Source organism: Synchiropus splendidus, chromosome 15 (assembly GCF_027744825.2).
Source record: "Synchiropus splendidus isolate RoL2022-P1 chromosome 15, RoL_Sspl_1.0, whole genome shotgun sequence".
NCBI classification, from domain to species: domain Eukaryota; kingdom Metazoa; phylum Chordata; class Actinopteri; order Syngnathiformes; family Callionymidae; genus Synchiropus; species Synchiropus splendidus.
Window position 1 is genome coordinate 14,453,876 of NC_071348.1, and position 16,240 is coordinate 14,470,115.

Below are 16,240 nucleotides of genomic sequence, written 5' to 3' on the forward strand. Positions count from 1 at the left end.
AGCTTCTGCTCCAGCTTTGGGTTTTGGTCGTCTGTCATTGCTGTTAGGTTGTCCAGTTCCCTTTGCTCTAAATCTCAGTGTTTCAGATCTGTTCTTGGGAGGTGCTCCTCAGCTAGCTAACCAGTTGTTGCTTGTAGCTACAACTGTCGGGTCACAAGAGTATCGCAGGACATGTAAAGATACACACGCACACCTATAGGCCATTTTGTGGCTGTAATTGACCTCTTTGTTTTTGGGTTGTGGGAGGCTGTTAAGTGCTTGGAGTAAGCATGTGGAGAACCTAAAAACTTTGTACTGTCCTGTTGTCTGTACCCTATAAGTGACTCTTCATTGAATAAAGGTTTCAGACAAATAGACCAAATTCAATCAACATAAGTGGCCAAATACACAATATCAGGATACTTTTCTCAGCAGTGACATTTACCAGAAACCAAAAGTGCTTTGTGCCTGTCAGCTTTGGTCAGCGAGGGTCTCTGTGGGGGAGGAATGTTTAGATCAGCACTGTGTGAGAATGCGGCCTGTTTAAGAGTCTCTGTGTCTTGCGGAGCTGGCAGGAGACATCCCAAAGCTTTCGGGTACCACACAGAGCAGCTCTGTCTCTGGTCACTGACGGGGAAACAAAGGGACAGCTGTGGGTTCAACCGCACTTTTCACATGTTAGCTTCTCCACGCTGCTCTCACTCCCTCTTCTGGTGAGACCCCTGTAGACAGAGACAGTGGGAGTATACACAGACAGGAGAGTGTAGCAGATCGATATGTGCCGCTGCCCCGCCGGCTGTGGTCAGATATCTGAGGAGGTAAGTGTGTCAGTCGGTCAGTGTCTCCACTAACCTCTCCCCTGTGATCGTTTTCCTCCCCCCTCCTCCTTTCATCTCTCGATTCCATCACCCTCTTTCCTCCTTGCCAGGCTCTAAGTGACTTCTGCTCTGATCCAAACACATTCATCCTGAACTCTACTCAGTTCACCGGTGGAACCAGCCCAGGTATGCCAGAACCTCCTCACCCTGCTTTGCCAAAGCATTATGAATATCTTAGATCTTGAATCATTTTCAAAAGGCCAGAGAAAAACAGCAATGCAAAACTTACTTCAGTCAATTTCCATCTGGTTGTGATGTCGACATGTCCAAACTGCACCATCTACTGAGCTTCACTCCTGGTTGTCCATCGTGTAACCTGTTCATTTCTTCCACATCTGGTTGACTACGCTGTGAAGCAGCTAAACAAGCGGCCGTTAAAAGTTTTTCATACAGTAATGTTACGACTCATCTGTTTATGAATGTCACTTTCAACACTATGTCTGGTGTCTCTGTCAGACGTGTTGGATTACTACTTGACCTGCAACCGGCGCATGAACAGTCCCTTCCAGCAGGTACACAGGCTGTTTGGACCAGTATATCTGGAGCTATTTTGCATATTAACTTGCTCCTGTTGTTCCCCTCAGCTGCTGACTCAGTCCCAGAGGGCACTCTCCAACATCCACACTCACTTGTCCAGCCTGGACCGGAACGCTCTCACACAGTTCCCCAAAGCTGAGGTTCATAAATGGACTTCTGGAATCAGCAGTAGCTTGTCATTTTTACACTGTTCCCTTACCTCTTCACAGAAATCACTCAGGGAAGTTCAGCAGATTCTCAATTCCACTGAGGGAAACTTCCACCAGCTGGTGGCGCTGCTGAACTGTCGAGGTCTGAACAAGGTAATGCAAGACTGAGAGAGCTGGAATAGAAGAGTCGGTCAGTAACCTGTGTGTCTCCATGCAGGACTACATCGACTCGCTGAAAGGCTTGTGCTATGATGGGATGGAGGGATTGCTCTACCTCTCCCTCTACTCCTTCCTCTCTGCTCTGGCCTTCACTGCCATTCTCTGCTCTCTGCCTGGAGCTTGGAGGAGCTTCCCAAGGTGAGGTGTCAGGAATTGATTTTTAAAATGCAATGCTTGTATTTGAGTGTAGAATAAATGGTAATGTTACAAGTGGTGCTTCTCTCTGCCCATGGCTTTAGTCCTAAGTGCTTCAATATGAGTTGTGAGTGGTTTTGGCTTCATGTTCTCCTACTTTGTCTTTCAGCGAGTCAGAGGAATACGAAGACTCAGACAGCGAGAGCGAGGACCCCTTCACTTCCCATCAGGCACGTAGACAGCCGGCCTCGGGGTCTCAGCGAGGGGCCATGGCCCCCTTCTATAATTACCCGGGGGCCGGGTGGACACCCCCATTTTCTAGTGCGCCGCCGCTCCCGTGAGTAACACAGACACACAGACACAGAGACAGACAGACAGATTGTTGCAGATGTTGCATGAGGAGAAGGATGTTCGAAGAGTATAGACACAGTGACAGCTAGTGGTCTTGAAGCAGCTACACTCCAGCACACAGCAACACACAGATTTCAGCCAGGCAACAGAGAGGCAGTCACACTCTCAGGCAGGCTTTTAGCTAGGAGGGCGTCTGGGCGTCTGCAAAACATGAAAAAATGGACGCCCGATTCTCGACTGTAGCTTGGCAGCTAGATGCCGCCATATACCAGCGTAATCTAGTGGCCAAGCTACGGTCGAGAATAGTCTCAGGACATTCACAGAGCTGTCAGACTAATCACACTGCAGACAGACACACAGACAGGTAATGTGGACGACAGTGTAGGCAGAGAAACAGACACAGCTCCAGAGTTCTGTCTGTCTGTCTGTGTGTCTGTCTATTTGTCTGTCCGCTGTTTCAGGACAGACGACGTAGGCGCGCTCGTTCATTTTCACAGATCCTCGTCTCAAATGGCGTCCTGTCTCCTGACCAGCAGTAGACCACTGCTGTGACGGGGGGAGGGGGTCATTGGCGAGGCCGCGCTCGTAAAACCCTGGCACCGTGAAGCTCAGGTTGACGATAGGTAACCCCCCTCACACCCTCCTGCATCACTCTCATCGCTCTCCTTGCTTCCAGCTTTGCCCCCCGATCCGCCTTTTTTCTTTCTCCCAAGTTGACCATTTAATTTGAGACCTTCTTCCTTCCCTCCCTCACTTCAGTTGCTCAGCTCAGTTAGTTCTCTGACCGATTTCACCGTGAAACATTAACACTTAGGTACCAGACTGACCAAACTACGACTCACGTTGCAGCGGTCCACTCCTCTGACAGGATGTGCAGCTCTTAACAGCGCCACCGCAGATAAACACTCCATTAGAAGTGCATCTCCAGTCAGGAGTGGACTCGCTGGTCGTTTGTGTTTTTACACACCAGATTTCTAACCACTCTCTCTCCTTCTTCCCTGTTCCCAACATTCCCTCTCTGTGCTTCTTGATGTGCCTCACCCCTTGTCTTCCTCTTCTCCGTTTTCCTTCACTCCTCCTCTCCCCTTGTCTCTTTCTATCTCTACACAGGACTCCAAACGTTTCCTCCAATGGCAACCCTGGCTATGAGAGCCTCCCCCTGACTGACAGGCAGTCCCCACCCCCTTCTGTGAGTTCCTTTGTTTTTGTGACATCATCACAATCCATCATTGATCACTGCAGCCATCGCTCCGACCACTAGCGGGTGTCACGTCGTGGCGGCCGCTCGCACTGCTTTTCAGGGTCAACTAAATTGATGTACACAATCGTTGTTGTGAGTAGAAATCATGAGAAGGCCCAAAATAAGTGATAAGAATTTCCCTCCTGGAGATTTGGATTTGGAAACGTGGTTTCTTGAGTTCCTAAATGTCTTTGCTGTCAGGGTCTGTCGTCACGTTCTCATACTTGTCACAAGGCAAAATTCTGTGTCAGACATTGTGAAGCTTCAGGGAAAGTTTTGGTTGAACTGGGAGATGGCTCTTACTACACATCTACACATCTCTGGTTTACACACACATGTTTGCTTTTCTATCCTCATCGGGACATTGTGAGATTTCTCATTGACATAATGCTTTCCCCAGCCTTTCCCCCTAAACCTAACCATCCAATACACATGGCTAACCTTAACCAGGACTCTGAACCAAACTTAGACCTCATTATAGTGACCAAGTTATTTTGAAGTCTTCGTCCTCAAATTGAGACTTAACCTCGTGGGGACCAGCCAAGTCCCCACAATGTCATATGGTTCTCAGTGTTTTGTCATCCAAACCATCCAAAACACATAACTCAATTATAATGATTAAGTTATTTTGAAGTTTTAATCCTCACATTGAGCTTCTGAACCTTGTGGGGACAGGCAAACCTTCCACACAAGTAGGTTTGTTTCCAAGAATTGGTCCCCACAGGTATAGTTATGCAAGTTTCTCTTAACCAAATTTAGTCTCCACAAGGACACACACCTGGACACCTCTGTTGCTCATAACACAAACAAGCCTGTACACTGTCCATGGAGACACGCAACATCTCTGCAGTTAAAGGCGTCTCAAGCATGACGTGCTGCTCACAGCTCCATGCGCATACACTAGCTTCAGTTGCTTTGTAGCACACCCACACGCGCCACTCATCATGTGGTGTGGTGTGTGCATTGTACAATTTCACACTTTTGGTTTTTGTGAACTGGTTGGCCCCTTTGGGTGTCAAGATGTTGGTTTGAGGTTCATCACGCTGTGCTCAAGAAGGTTTTGAGGTCCCTTCATGATCTCTTCTCCAGACCTCTCTGCTTGAACATCACATGCTTGTTGGAATAATCTGAGTTCTGACTATTAACATGGTCTCTTTTTTTTTTTTTCACCCTCCTGCTTCCTGCTGCCGCTGATCTGGACCTGCAGTACTCTCCCAGCATGCTGACTGGATATGGGGGAGGTCAATCACACCCCAACCCCTCCCATTCAAGAAACCTGTACTCACGTTAATTTTTTTAGGAAATGTTATAAAAAATGTTTAGTTTTCATATGAATGGACACTTTACTGAGATGAACTAATCTAAAAGAATGCTAGCTGTCAAATCAAAGCTGATAACGCCACCAAGAATGAGCATTTTTAGAGGCACTTAAACCAGAGAGGACCTGACGACGCTCAGGCTGGTAGGACAGCTGTGAAGGTTCCAAACTTCTTGGTCCAAATAACCCCCTCGTCTTTGTAAACTGTGAAGAGTGGTGAGGCAAGTCAGAGCGGTATTACTACGTGGTAGTTTTCTATTCTTCAATGTAACAGTACCACCACTTTATTCCAAGTTTTTTTTATATTCATATATAAATATATATATATATAAATATACAGTATATCTATATAAATATTGTTGTAGAGACACACTGGCACGTAGCAGCACAACACATTTCTTTCTGTGAATGCAGTTTCCTGAACTTGCTTTTTTTTATTCTTTTTTTTTCAATACGTGGCAAATCTGTATTTTCTGTGTACTACCTTATTCTGTATATCTTACTGTCTATAAAATATTCATCAACCTATGCTCTTAAAAAATACTTGAGGACTACCAAGACCCTGTTTTGATGATCAAATGGAAAACCACAACTGCCACTTTGGAGTGGAAAACTACAAATCCCATGCAGGTGACAGCAGGTACATAGCAATAGGATCCTTGCTACTGACACTGCAGTAGCTCTACCGTAATGAGCAATAATACTATGTATAGCACTGGGTTCCTGAGGTCTCTCAAAGGTGTTTGTGTATATATGTTATGTTTGAGATTTCATGAACGTCGCCATCCTCGCCGACTGACCTTGTTAACCCTTGAGTTTGTATGGTCTTATCAATGCTCCTTTTGAATGGCATCCTTTTTCACTCAAGAGTCTAATATGAATAAAATTAACTTCAATACCCTGAGCCACTTGTGTGCTTGCTCTTACACTTGAAGCAGACCTGTGTTGTCCTGGTGGGGAGTGCTGCCAGACCAGTGAAGGAGGAAGCCTTGGATGGAGACCAGAGGAGCAAGATCAGGGATGGGAGGGACCAAATGGGTTTCCTCCACTTGTCATGTCTTGACTCTCCCTTAGAGACAGGCTCACCCGAGAGATGCTCACAGGAGAACAAAGGGATGCCACCTGGATGAAGGTTTGGAGTGGACTCAGAGATTGTGTCATGTCTCTGCCATCCAGGAAGTAAGATAGCATTCCCAACAATAGCTGGGACATGGCTCAGGCTTTGCTATTATCTTAGCGCCTTTTATGTGCCAGACCTCAACCATGGAGGCTCTTAAAAACAAATATACACAGAGGTTAACCTCTTAGACCAAAGCTTTTGTCTGGTGAGCTTTTTAAAATTCTGTCCTTGTCCATGCAGCGCAAAAAGAGCCCTTGCGGAGGGTAAAAATCAGATTAGAGATCTGTTGATCTTCGGTTACTTCTACAGCTGATGCCAAAGACAAGACAGGAGCTCACTCACCTAGCATCAACGATATATGTCAAAACAAATATGTCTTTGTCAGATAAAGAACAAGCATCCCTCTTTGGCATTAAAAATAATGTCAATTTTACACATCATCAGATGGCAGTCATAGTTATGCCTTGTAATATCCATTTAACTTTTCAAGGAACAAACCAAATTGTTCAGTAAACACATTATCATATTCACAATATATATGAAGTCAATCTAATTTTAATTTCATCAAAACTACATTTGAAATTGTATCATTCAGAAACACTTTATTAACAATTAGTTAAAATTACAATCACCTATAGACTTTTTGAAAATGATAATAGACCTAGGGAGTGTGAGACCCATCCCTTCCAGTGAGAAGGAAACAGAGTCAGTGGGTAAAAGAAATTCAAAGTTTAATATAAATTAAGTTCCGGTGATTCACTTAGTGCTCCCAGATTTTTGGATATGCATAGATCAAGAGACAAGACACGACACAGAGATTGTAAACAGTCACAGAAAAGAGTCGCCTGGCATGTTATTAATTAGCTCTGAATCACGACGAAGAGCGATACACACATTAAACGTGCTCGAACTCCAGCTACGGTGGACACACCAAGTGTTTAGTACATGTGCTGTCTTGCACACCAAAAGTATCCCCCACCACACACGACAACCTTACAGGAGTCTCTATACTGAACGAACATGCAGTGACGCCAGACTTCTCTTTCACAATGGCCGACACATGGAAACAAGCTGCTCCTACAGGTCTTCTCTCTGCTGTGCATAGTCCAAGACGAGACTTCGTCTTGATGTGAAAACTGCTACCGGCGTGACAGTGGCTCTGAATTTGGCCACTGAGGGAAGCTTATTAGTGAACTCAAAATTCTCTCCAAATGAATGCTTCATTTCTGCAGTCGTGCCTACGAGCTAACAGAAAACGTCCATCACTTCTCAAGTAAAAAAATATGAGGTTCAACCAGTAAACTCAACAGTGTCACCCAGTGTCTAAAGTAAAGGGTTCAATAACCAGACTTCAAATCATACATCAGTCATTTCAAAGCTGGTAACAATCACGAGGCTTCCCATCAGACGGACCCTCCCTTCTCTGCTGCTCTTTGGAATATCTTGCTCATTTCCCTGAAGGCTCCTCCAGAATGAGGCGCTTGCTTGTGTCCTCCTCACAGAGCAACTCTGTGTTTATGTTTAAGTCATTCCTTCTTGGTGTTGTCGGGGATCAACCACGAGCCGTCCTCCTCCACCTCCCGCCGGACCACCAGCAGCATCTCTGCCACGTCCTGAGAAAGCTGTTCGCCGAGAAACAAGCTGAGGGAATGAAGGCAAGGGTGAGAAAGACAAAACAGTGGCGAAGGAATCCAGCAGTCACAAGGTGAGGTCACTTCCTCGTGCTGTGACTCACACACTGACCAAGTCCTGACAACTGCATCTTTCATCAGACACATTCTTACCGTAGTTCTGCTTCTCCTCCAATACAGACTGGACTTTTCAGTTTGGAGTCCAGGTTGTAGTACTGACCATTGACTTGACGGACAGCTAGCCAGTGCCGCCTTCGCAGTGGCAGCGACACGAAGCCGAGTGAGATGCAGGAGGGGACGTTCAAGATGAAGCCTTGCACTTTAGATACGCAAAGACTCTGAACAGTCCTGAAACACACAAAATATATTTTGATAGTTTACATTTCCAAATGATATGGTCAGTGCATACACTCCCATCAGCCTTCTTTGTCCTGAGCTGTCTAAAACCTCCTGGACATTTCATCATTCCTGTCCTCACACTCTCCACCGTCTTCGCACTGACCCGTTTTAACCATAGACATGGCTTTGGTTTCACTCACCTGCGTTTGTCCCACCACACCGCGGCCAGTTCGCGACTATGTAGTGCTGCCATGATGACGTTGACGTCATAGTTTCCTGTGCCCAACATGGACCGGTGAGGGTTCACCACACACTGAGGAGCCAAGCTAACAGAGAAATGAGTTCGACATTTGTTCAAACCATTGAGCATTCTTCTAAACACATTTTCATGCCCTTCAAACTTCAAAGTCAAAGTCGTTCTATAAGCAGCTGAAACACAATTTTAGCTCCACTGTTCTTCTCCTTTAGCGTCACATTAGATGTGGTTCTGCTTGACTCATGTATAAGCACAAATAATGTGAGACCTTTGAAGACACTTGTGTTTGCTAATGCCAGTTGCCTCTAGGTTACTCAAGGTTTAGGGTGGCAAATGCAAGATAGAAGTGACACGTGGGAAATAAGCTTTAGCTGCACCGTCACTTGAGATAAGGCAAGAAGCTCAATGAGTATATATTCTTTCTCTAGATCTCAGGGTAACATGAGTGCTAACAGTCTGAATGAAGACACCGCAAAGATTTGGCATTATATTCAAACTAAGGCCATGTACACCTGTAGTGACAGCGTCATATGGATCTTCCTCAGGAACACAACCAGGTGACAGCAATACACTATATTTCTGTAGAGTGTTAGGAAATTATTCTTCAGCAACACTCTTAAGTCTTCGTGACTTTTATGGTAAATAAACCCAAACATCAGTTTATTATTTTCACCATAGCACTCTTATGGTTTTGAATAGGTAAAAAAAACTAAGCTTAAACACAACTCAGTTAAGCTACAGCATCAAAACGGTATCATTTTCAATGAGTCCAATCCACACTTGCTGTAACTCAAACATGTTTCCATGAAGCCTTCACTCACCGCTTACAGATGTCATCGGCGGTCTCCTTGGTGAACACCCGCTCCTGGAGCACGTTGTTGAGAGCATGGATCGCGCACAGCTCCAGTCTTTGCTTCTCATGGAACACTCCTCCGTCGCTCATGATAACGCTGCGAGCACACACGAGGAACCAACCACGGTCAGAGAGAGGCTACAAACGAGAGGCTAGCGACCGAAGCTAACTATCACGCATGCTACTGCAAACAGATGGTTCAGATTATTCTTGCCGTGCCCGAGGTTAGCCCCTATGTTCAATAACAACGCCGACTGGTGCCAAACCTCAACGGAACACAACGATAATGCGCTGACCTGCTGATGAAGCGCTTCGCCGTTAAAAAAGATGCTGGAGCCTGACAGCAACATCCAGGACCGGAAGCTGCTCGTTGTTTTGTTGCTATGATTGCCACGCCCACTCACGGCACAAACGTTAGCTTAAAAATACATTTTATCTTTTTTTTAATTATTTTTTTAAATCATGCTCTTTTGAATTGATCCACAAGTCTGTTTTAGAAACGAGCACACGATGGACTTTGGCTCGTCGAAGAGGATGGAAAAACACAACAACTGTTGTGTTGAGGCGCCCTCAGGTGGTGAGAGGGATTAACTACAGTAGTGCTTCTCTATCTTCAATTCACTAGTTAAGTACATTAAGTACATTTTTCAATCATGGATATGCGTCATAACCATGATCCCTTCCTACATTGTCAACCCAACCTTCAGATCATAGAGGACAGTGACAAGAGATTCATTCCGTTTTGCTGCAACCAATTTCACCCAGAGACAGATCTGAACACGTTGTGGACAATGAGAATGATTCTGTCTCGGGAATGTTCGTATTTGTATAGTGTCAGGAGATACAGTTAAGACATATTGAACATAAATGGATACTCCTGCAGCCTCTCCACCTCTCCTGATCTCAGTCTATTACTCTGGATTGACCACAAACCCCAACCCCATTCTGTCGTTCTTCAGCTCATGTCCATTCCTATTCACTCCATCTCTCGCTGCCACATCTAGCACCCCACCTTTCAAACATAGCAAGCAGGAAGTGGCTGAGGGGCGATGTGCCCTAAATGTCCTGCACAACCCACACACTCCTGGCTTCCTCATACAGCTCTGCATGTCTCCAGCTCGACAAAAACTGACCTATGGTATATGGTAATGAACAAAGCCTGAACTTCTCTGTACCTCTCGATCAACATCCTCAGAGCAAACATTTACTTTTAACCAAATAATCTGAGTCATTAATGACATTACAGCTTCACAGATGAAGGTGTCTGGAACAGACTTGGAGCGTCTAAAAATAGGAGACAAATGTCCTGTTCTGCTGGATGTTCAGCTGGTAGTAGGCCAAGACAGGAACGAGCATGGGTTTCTTTAAAAAAAAAAAAAAAAAAAAAACAAGCTTAATGTCTCGGAATATGTCACTGTGAAAACTACCTACGGATGTTTTCAGAGCTTTTCAATCATAACCATAAATAGATGTGATGTGTCAATGCACAACGCAGAAACAACACCACAAGATTTGACGGAAATGATGAATAAGTAGAGGTTTGTCTTGGCACTAATTTTCTCATTTGATTCCACGGGGTGTGCGTTCACTGCAGCTTAACAATTAAAGACGACCTGAATTGTTGAATAAACTCACTGCAACTTTGAAGATGTAGACAGGTCACATTTCTGAAATCCTGCTGAGCGTGTTTAGATTAAAGCATAACATTATCAACATACAGAAGAAGTTATTTCTTAATATTGGCTAAATAGTCAGTGAGAATACAGTTGAATCCTCTATCTGGATTACTCTTTTTTAAATTTGTACTTGCACTGCTCTGCATATTCCTAAAGCAGAAATTTAATAAAAAACACTGACTGTTCTGCCTAACATGCAACCTATTCTTACATGTATTACTGTTTCCAATTTGCCTCTCTATATTATACATAAAGCTGGTCATCAAAACACAATTAGATGTATGGGCGTAAACTTCCTCAGATTTATTTGATTTATATTTCGCGTATGGCCATTTCTAGAGTTTTTCAAACGAGCCTATGGCTGATGAAAACGACACACGTCCTGTCTACTGATAGGCTACTTCGTAGGTGGCCTTCGCGAGCCTCGTAATGCTACGCTCTGATTGGCCCCGTTTGTCTTACGCATCAAGCAACAATGTCTTTCATTGGTCAACGCCGATAGGTTAAAGTGAGAGTCGTATTTTTGTTCCTGTGTCACCAAAGGGAAGAAAAGAATAGTGCAACAACCACAGCGCATTCGGTCGGGACCCATCCAAAATTGAATCTCGTCATTATCACGGAACATTTTTCTCTCATCTGACGTTAACCAAACACGTCTTACCAGTGTCGTTGTTGAAGATGGTAAGTTGCTTAGCTTCTTTTAGTGCTAACGGCTAATTGTTGCTAGCTTGAGCCGATTTGGACTGTCGAGTTAGTTTGACAACAATCGTGTTTTTTTTGTTTGATAACAATCACATTTTCCAATTTCTCTACTTGTTGTGCCAAATGTACTACTTTTCACAACGTGAAAGCGCTTGACTGCTTCGACTGTCGCCCAATCCGAAGCAAGCTATCGTTGCTAACGTCAATGAAGCATCGACTCTTCACAAACATCGAACAGAAATTGTTGTATTAACTGTTCCCCCACGGACGGTCTTTACGACGGTACACATTCCATAAGCAACACCATCACATCCCGACTCTTTGTTTGTTTTAGTTTCAATATTTAATCCCTTGTCATGCAATCTTCAAAATCGTGACTCCAGAAACGATCAGTCTTTCGGGATGACGCTTATCATTCCATTTAATTATGTGGTAACAACGGACTTTACAATGAGGTTGTCGGAAACCGGCTGAATGCCAACATACTGGTCGATAAATCTTCGATTATTATGCTGCTCATTTACAAACCTCTCATGATGGAGTAGTACCTTGCATTTTAAACCGTGATTTTCCCGAACATCTGCTGTTCAGTTCCACTCAGAAAATGTCAAGTGTGAGTCACTGTTACTAATCTTAAATATTTATTGTTGAAGGAAACCAAACATTTAATGTTCTGCAGAACCACGGTGATGCTGCCGATATTAGCCTGACAACAATGTTCCAAGTGGTGGCTACCTGGTGTTGCTCCAGCAATAATGTCACTGCCTTTCTCACTCTCTCACCTTAAAAATTGCTTTTCATCTTGCTGAGAAATATCTATGTGGTTTCCTTCATGAACTTCATGGCCATCCTCCACAATAATAACATCATTCTTTTTGTCATTTCTCCATTACTTTGCTTGACATTGTTGACTTCATGATACTTAAAAAGTTTTTGAAATATTCTCAAGCTGATCTATTGACATTTCCATTTCAGAACTCCAATGTGGAGAATTTGCCCCCTCATGTTCTTCGATTGGTATTCAAAGAGGTGTCAGCGTTGGCAGCCGACCCCCCGGAGGGAATTAAGATCTATCCCAGTGAAGAAGACATCAGCGAGCTTCAAACAGCCATTGAAGGACCAGGTTAGTTCTCGAAAGCTACATCCTATTAGGGCTGTGAACTCAATTGAAGTTTGATTTGAATCATGAATGGAACATCATGATTTAGAAAATATCATATTCCTGATAAAACCATTTTGGTATCGGGGATCTTGTTTGCCTGCTCAGCCCCCACCCAACACAAACACTTGATTCACATCTTGAGAGTGTTGTCGTTTTTTGATGTGTAAATGTTTGGCGACTGTTGCCTGTCCTGTTTATTTTATTTTATTTTTTTCATTTTTTCTCATTTAAAGCTCAAGCTCACGACTCAAAGATAGTTGCACATGCATATTGATATCTTTTCTCTTAGAAATAAATAGAAAGTTTTATAAAAGTGAATTCTGAAATCAATGATTACATCTTTTGTGAATAGAACAATAGATGTCACAATAATATAATATACCACATGTTAGACAATATGTCTGGGAAAAGAATACTGCTGCAATCCAATCCTGGATATGTTAAGTCTGTTGTTACATGTAATACAGCCTGTGCCATGACCGGCCAGCTCATTTAAACATGATCATTTATTGTGAATCATTTTTCTTAAAGAAAACTTGATCAGACACAGGCACATTATTGCAGGACTCAAACAATAAACATGTGCTGTCACTTTTTTAATCTGCCGATTTGCTGAGTCTGCAGCCTGATTGTCAGGCCTGACAGCAAGTGACATGACTTCTTTATGTTACAACAGAGGGAACTCCGTTTGCTGGAGGCGTTTTCCGAATGCGTCTTGTCCTGGGGAAAGACTTCCCTGCTGTTCCACCGAAGGGTTATTTCCTGACAAAGATATTTCATCCGAATGTGGGACACAAAGGAGAGATCTGTGTCAATGTGCTGAAGAGGGACTGGAAAGCTGAACTTGGCCTCAGACATGTCTTGCTTGTGAGAAACATTCCCATTCATGTTCATCCCTGTCATTTGTTTATAAAGGTTTTAATGCGTCTTCACTGTTAATGCCTTGCAGACAATCAAGTGTCTTCTCATCCACCCCAACCCAGAGTCGGCTTTAAATGAGGAGGCCGGTCGTCTCCTCTTGGAGGACTATGCTGAATATGAGTCTCGTGCCCGCTTGCTCACTGAGATCCATGCCATGGCTGGTCCGGGTGGGACCTCTGGCTCAGCCCAGGACCTGACCGACGGTCCCCAGCCAAAGAAGCACGCAGGTGACCCGATGAAGCGGGCGGGACCCAGCGCAGCAGCCGTTCCGGCAGCTCTGGGTAACGGAGCCAGCGGTGCCAGCACCACCAGCAGCAATAACAATAGTAGCACCAGTATCGTAGCAGGGAAGAAGAAAGCAGATAAAAAGCGGGCGTTGCGGCGACTTTAATATGTTGTCATCTGTGTGTGTGTGCGCGTGCGTGCGTGCGTGTGTGTGTGCGTGCGTGCGTGTACATATATATATAAGTATCTCAGTGTGCTGATATTTGTCCCCCTCCTTTTGTTACCTCCCCAGACTCCAATTTCTACTTTTAAACCTCCCCTTCAAGACACCAGTTCAATATCATGTAAGCAGCTCAGTACTTGTGAAGCTGATGATGGTGTTGGGGAAAGGATGCCTCCTCATCATGAAATATTCCCCGTCCAAGCCTTATTCTGAATTAATTCCTCAGTGAGCTCATGCCCATTAGTGAGTCTCACCCACTTTTATGCAGAAAGAGCTGAAACACAACTGCAGCGTCTTCTCACCGCTCCCTTCCATGCTGCTGTGATGGTACCATGTACCGCTAAACAGCGTGCGCTTCAAAAAATAATTAGGGTTCAATCTTCTTCAGGGAGAGGAGTTGTGTTCAGTCTCGCAAATATTTATGATCCGATTGGGTTTAGAAAGCTGATCAAGAATTCCCAATTTTTTTTTTCTATTTTTCTAAGTGGTTTCACTGTAAAGTATTTCCTAAAGCTGTTTTTATCGACATGTCCACATTCAGAGGTCCCATGGTTCTGTGTGAACACAAAGACTGCGTGTCAGGGATGCAGTCCAACTGCAAGAGTTCATAACTGATCTGTCTTTGTTTGTATTAAACATACAATTATTTTAATCGACCACCATTTCCACTGCTGTCTCTGCTCTCTTGCACCCCCACCCACCGAATACCAGCGAAGACATCAGTGTGAAGACTTCCATGTGTGATAGAAATGTCCTCCCTAGCCGTTGCACTGGCAGTGTTTCCTCAGCAGGTTTTTCTCTCGGTGTTGAATTGCATGCAGAGCGTACATTTCCCAGGGAAACACACTGAAGCTCTGACAAAACCGGGATGAAAACTTGCTGCCAGGATGGTTGCCGGTGGAAACGGCAGGGCAGATGTTTTTTTGTGTCCATTTTAAATTATTTAAATTAATAAAACATTGAAATACGAGAAGTGAAACAAATGAAGATGTTGTTCTTTCTGGTTTCCCACAATGGCCGTATAACAGTTTTGGCTTTGAGGTGTGTTACACTAATGAAGTTGCAGATGGCCAACTATGACCACGACGAAAACGGGGACAATGAGCCTATATAAGTGAGCCTGCTGAGAAGAACAGATTGGACTTGGAGACATTCTAAGCAACACATTGTAAGAGCACATGAGGATTCTCTGATACTCGTAATTCACAGAATTCAAAGGTGTCGCCCACAATCTTGCTGGAGCACAGCCAGTTTCAGTGCCACACATAGGAGTCTGCAGCAGACTTCTGGGATGAAAGCTACTCGAGCTGATAATCACACCTCAGCCGCTTCCTGTTATTGTTTCGCGTCTTTGATCACTCATCTATTGCTGAGTCTGTGCTTAGCTGACTAGATTTTCCAAACTACCCCTGTTATATTGAATCTGGAGCGAATAAAATATGAATTCCTACTGCAGGTGGTGCCAAAATGGTAGTGCCCACTCTCGCTGTCAAGGTTTGTTCATACAGGCAGGTAATAATGACAGCAGGATTTTTAAGTTTTTTTTTTTTTTTTTTTTTTTGAGGTTTCAAGCTCAAAGCTATTCTTCAAATTTGCAGCGGTTTTTGTAGCTTAGCATCACAACAAATATGAGGTTCTCATACTGCGAAGTGTTTGTCATTTTCAAAATACATATACGCAAGTTTTAATGTCTCATAATTTGTACAGAAAAGCAGGGAGTACCTCAGGTGTTTCTTGTGTCACTACTGACAAAGACGCAACACATAATGTAGTGCTCTAGAGCTATTTATTTCCCAAGAGAAGGCAGTCTGTCAGTACGGTTTCTTCATGCTCCAAATCAAGATCATATATTTTTGAATCCACGCTTTCGACACAAATTAACATTGTGTGAGGCTGTTGTTTATTGGCACCTTTTATGGACCCTGTAGATGACAATATTAATATTGCCATCTGTAGCAGACACAAACTCACAGTAGTGACAGTATTTCCAGCTCGAAACCATGCGTTTCTCTACTCCCTACATTGTTGTTTACGTATCTTTGCGTGTCAGTATATTATGTCTATATATATATTTATATCTATTTCTATATCTATAGCTATCTCTCTCTGTCTCTCTCTCTCTCTCTATATATATATATATATATATACATATATACAGTGCATCCAGAAAGTATTCACAACGATTGCCTTATTACGAATTGAATAAATAAATCTCTTGTCTAAAAATTGTACACACAATACCCCATTATTCTGAATGTGATTTTTTTTGCAAATTAATTTAAAATAAAGAACCAAGAAATAACTATAAACAACCTTGTTTCCACCA

At 43.7% G+C, this 16,240-nt stretch overlaps 3 protein-coding genes across 7 annotated transcripts in view; 2 read left to right on the forward strand and 1 right to left on the reverse strand.

Moving 5' to 3' along the window:
* ttyh1 (tweety family member 1) overlaps positions 1–5,727 on the forward strand; it is a 30,185-nt gene extending 24,458 nt beyond the window's left edge. For 3 of the 4 annotated variants that reach the window (XM_053844207.1, XM_053844206.1, XM_053844208.1), the window contains 8 exons: positions 908–983; positions 1,314–1,369; positions 1,442–1,534; positions 1,604–1,696; positions 1,761–1,900; positions 2,067–2,234; positions 3,359–3,437; positions 4,696–5,727. In XM_053844207.1, coding sequence (XP_053700182.1) covers positions 908–983; positions 1,314–1,369; positions 1,442–1,534; positions 1,604–1,696; positions 1,761–1,900; positions 2,067–2,234; positions 3,359–3,437; positions 4,696–4,779 — 789 coding nt within the window. In that variant the 3' untranslated portion in view covers positions 4,780–5,727. The remainder of the gene's footprint in view (positions 1–907; positions 984–1,313; positions 1,370–1,441; positions 1,535–1,603; positions 1,697–1,760; positions 1,901–2,066; positions 2,235–3,358; positions 3,438–4,695) is intronic. The other variant, XM_053844209.1, reaches the window with a different exon arrangement.
* Positions 5,728–6,640: 913 nt separating this feature from the next.
* josd2 (Josephin domain containing 2) lies at positions 6,641–9,457 on the reverse strand. Of its 2 annotated transcripts, XM_053888079.1 has the most exons (5): positions 9,302–9,457; positions 8,974–9,102; positions 8,097–8,222; positions 7,711–7,905; positions 6,641–7,567 (listed from the first exon to the last, which is right to left on the reverse strand). In XM_053888079.1, exons 2-5 carry the CDS (start codon positions 9,093–9,095, stop codon positions 7,453–7,455), a joined length of 558 nt encoding a protein of 185 aa, XP_053744054.1. In that variant the 5' UTR covers positions 9,096–9,102; positions 9,302–9,457; the 3' UTR covers positions 6,641–7,452. The 2 variants fall into 2 exon arrangements, with proteins under 2 accessions (XP_053744054.1, XP_053744055.1); XM_053888080.1 differs by lacking the exon at positions 9,302–9,457 and having other exon boundaries at positions 8,974–9,278.
* A 1,727-nt stretch (positions 9,458–11,184) lies between these two features.
* Positions 11,185–14,898, forward strand: ube2s (ubiquitin-conjugating enzyme E2S). Its single transcript, XM_053888348.1, has 4 exons — positions 11,185–11,362; positions 12,359–12,506; positions 13,222–13,412; positions 13,495–14,898. Exons 1-4 carry the CDS (start codon positions 11,360–11,362, stop codon positions 13,855–13,857), a joined length of 705 nt encoding a protein of 234 aa, XP_053744323.1. The 5' UTR covers positions 11,185–11,359; the 3' UTR covers positions 13,858–14,898.
* Positions 14,899–16,240: the final 1,342 nt, after the last annotated feature.

What these genes read in the sequence shown, in the direction of transcription:
- josd2 (XM_053888079.1), bottom strand. Translation starts at nt 9,095, where the DNA reads ATGAGCGACGGAGGAGTGTTCCATGAGAAGCAAAGACTGGAGCTGTGC. An exon ending in GCCGATGACATCTGTAAGCG is followed by an intron (nt 8,223 to 8,973) that starts GTGAGTGAAGGC and finishes TTTCTCTGTTAG; the next exon opens with CTTGGCTCCTCAGTGTGTGG. An exon ending in GTGTGGTGGGACAAACGCAG is followed by an intron (nt 7,906 to 8,096) that starts GTGAGTGAAACC and finishes TGTGTGTTTCAG; the next exon opens with GACTGTTCAGAGTCTTTGCG.
- ube2s (XM_053888348.1), top strand. An exon ending in AACAGCCATTGAAGGACCAG is followed by an intron (nt 12,507 to 13,221) that starts GTTAGTTCTCGA and finishes ATGTTACAACAG; the next exon opens with AGGGAACTCCGTTTGCTGGA. An exon ending in GCCTCAGACATGTCTTGCTT is followed by an intron (nt 13,413 to 13,494) that starts GTGAGAAACATT and finishes AATGCCTTGCAG; the next exon opens with ACAATCAAGTGTCTTCTCAT.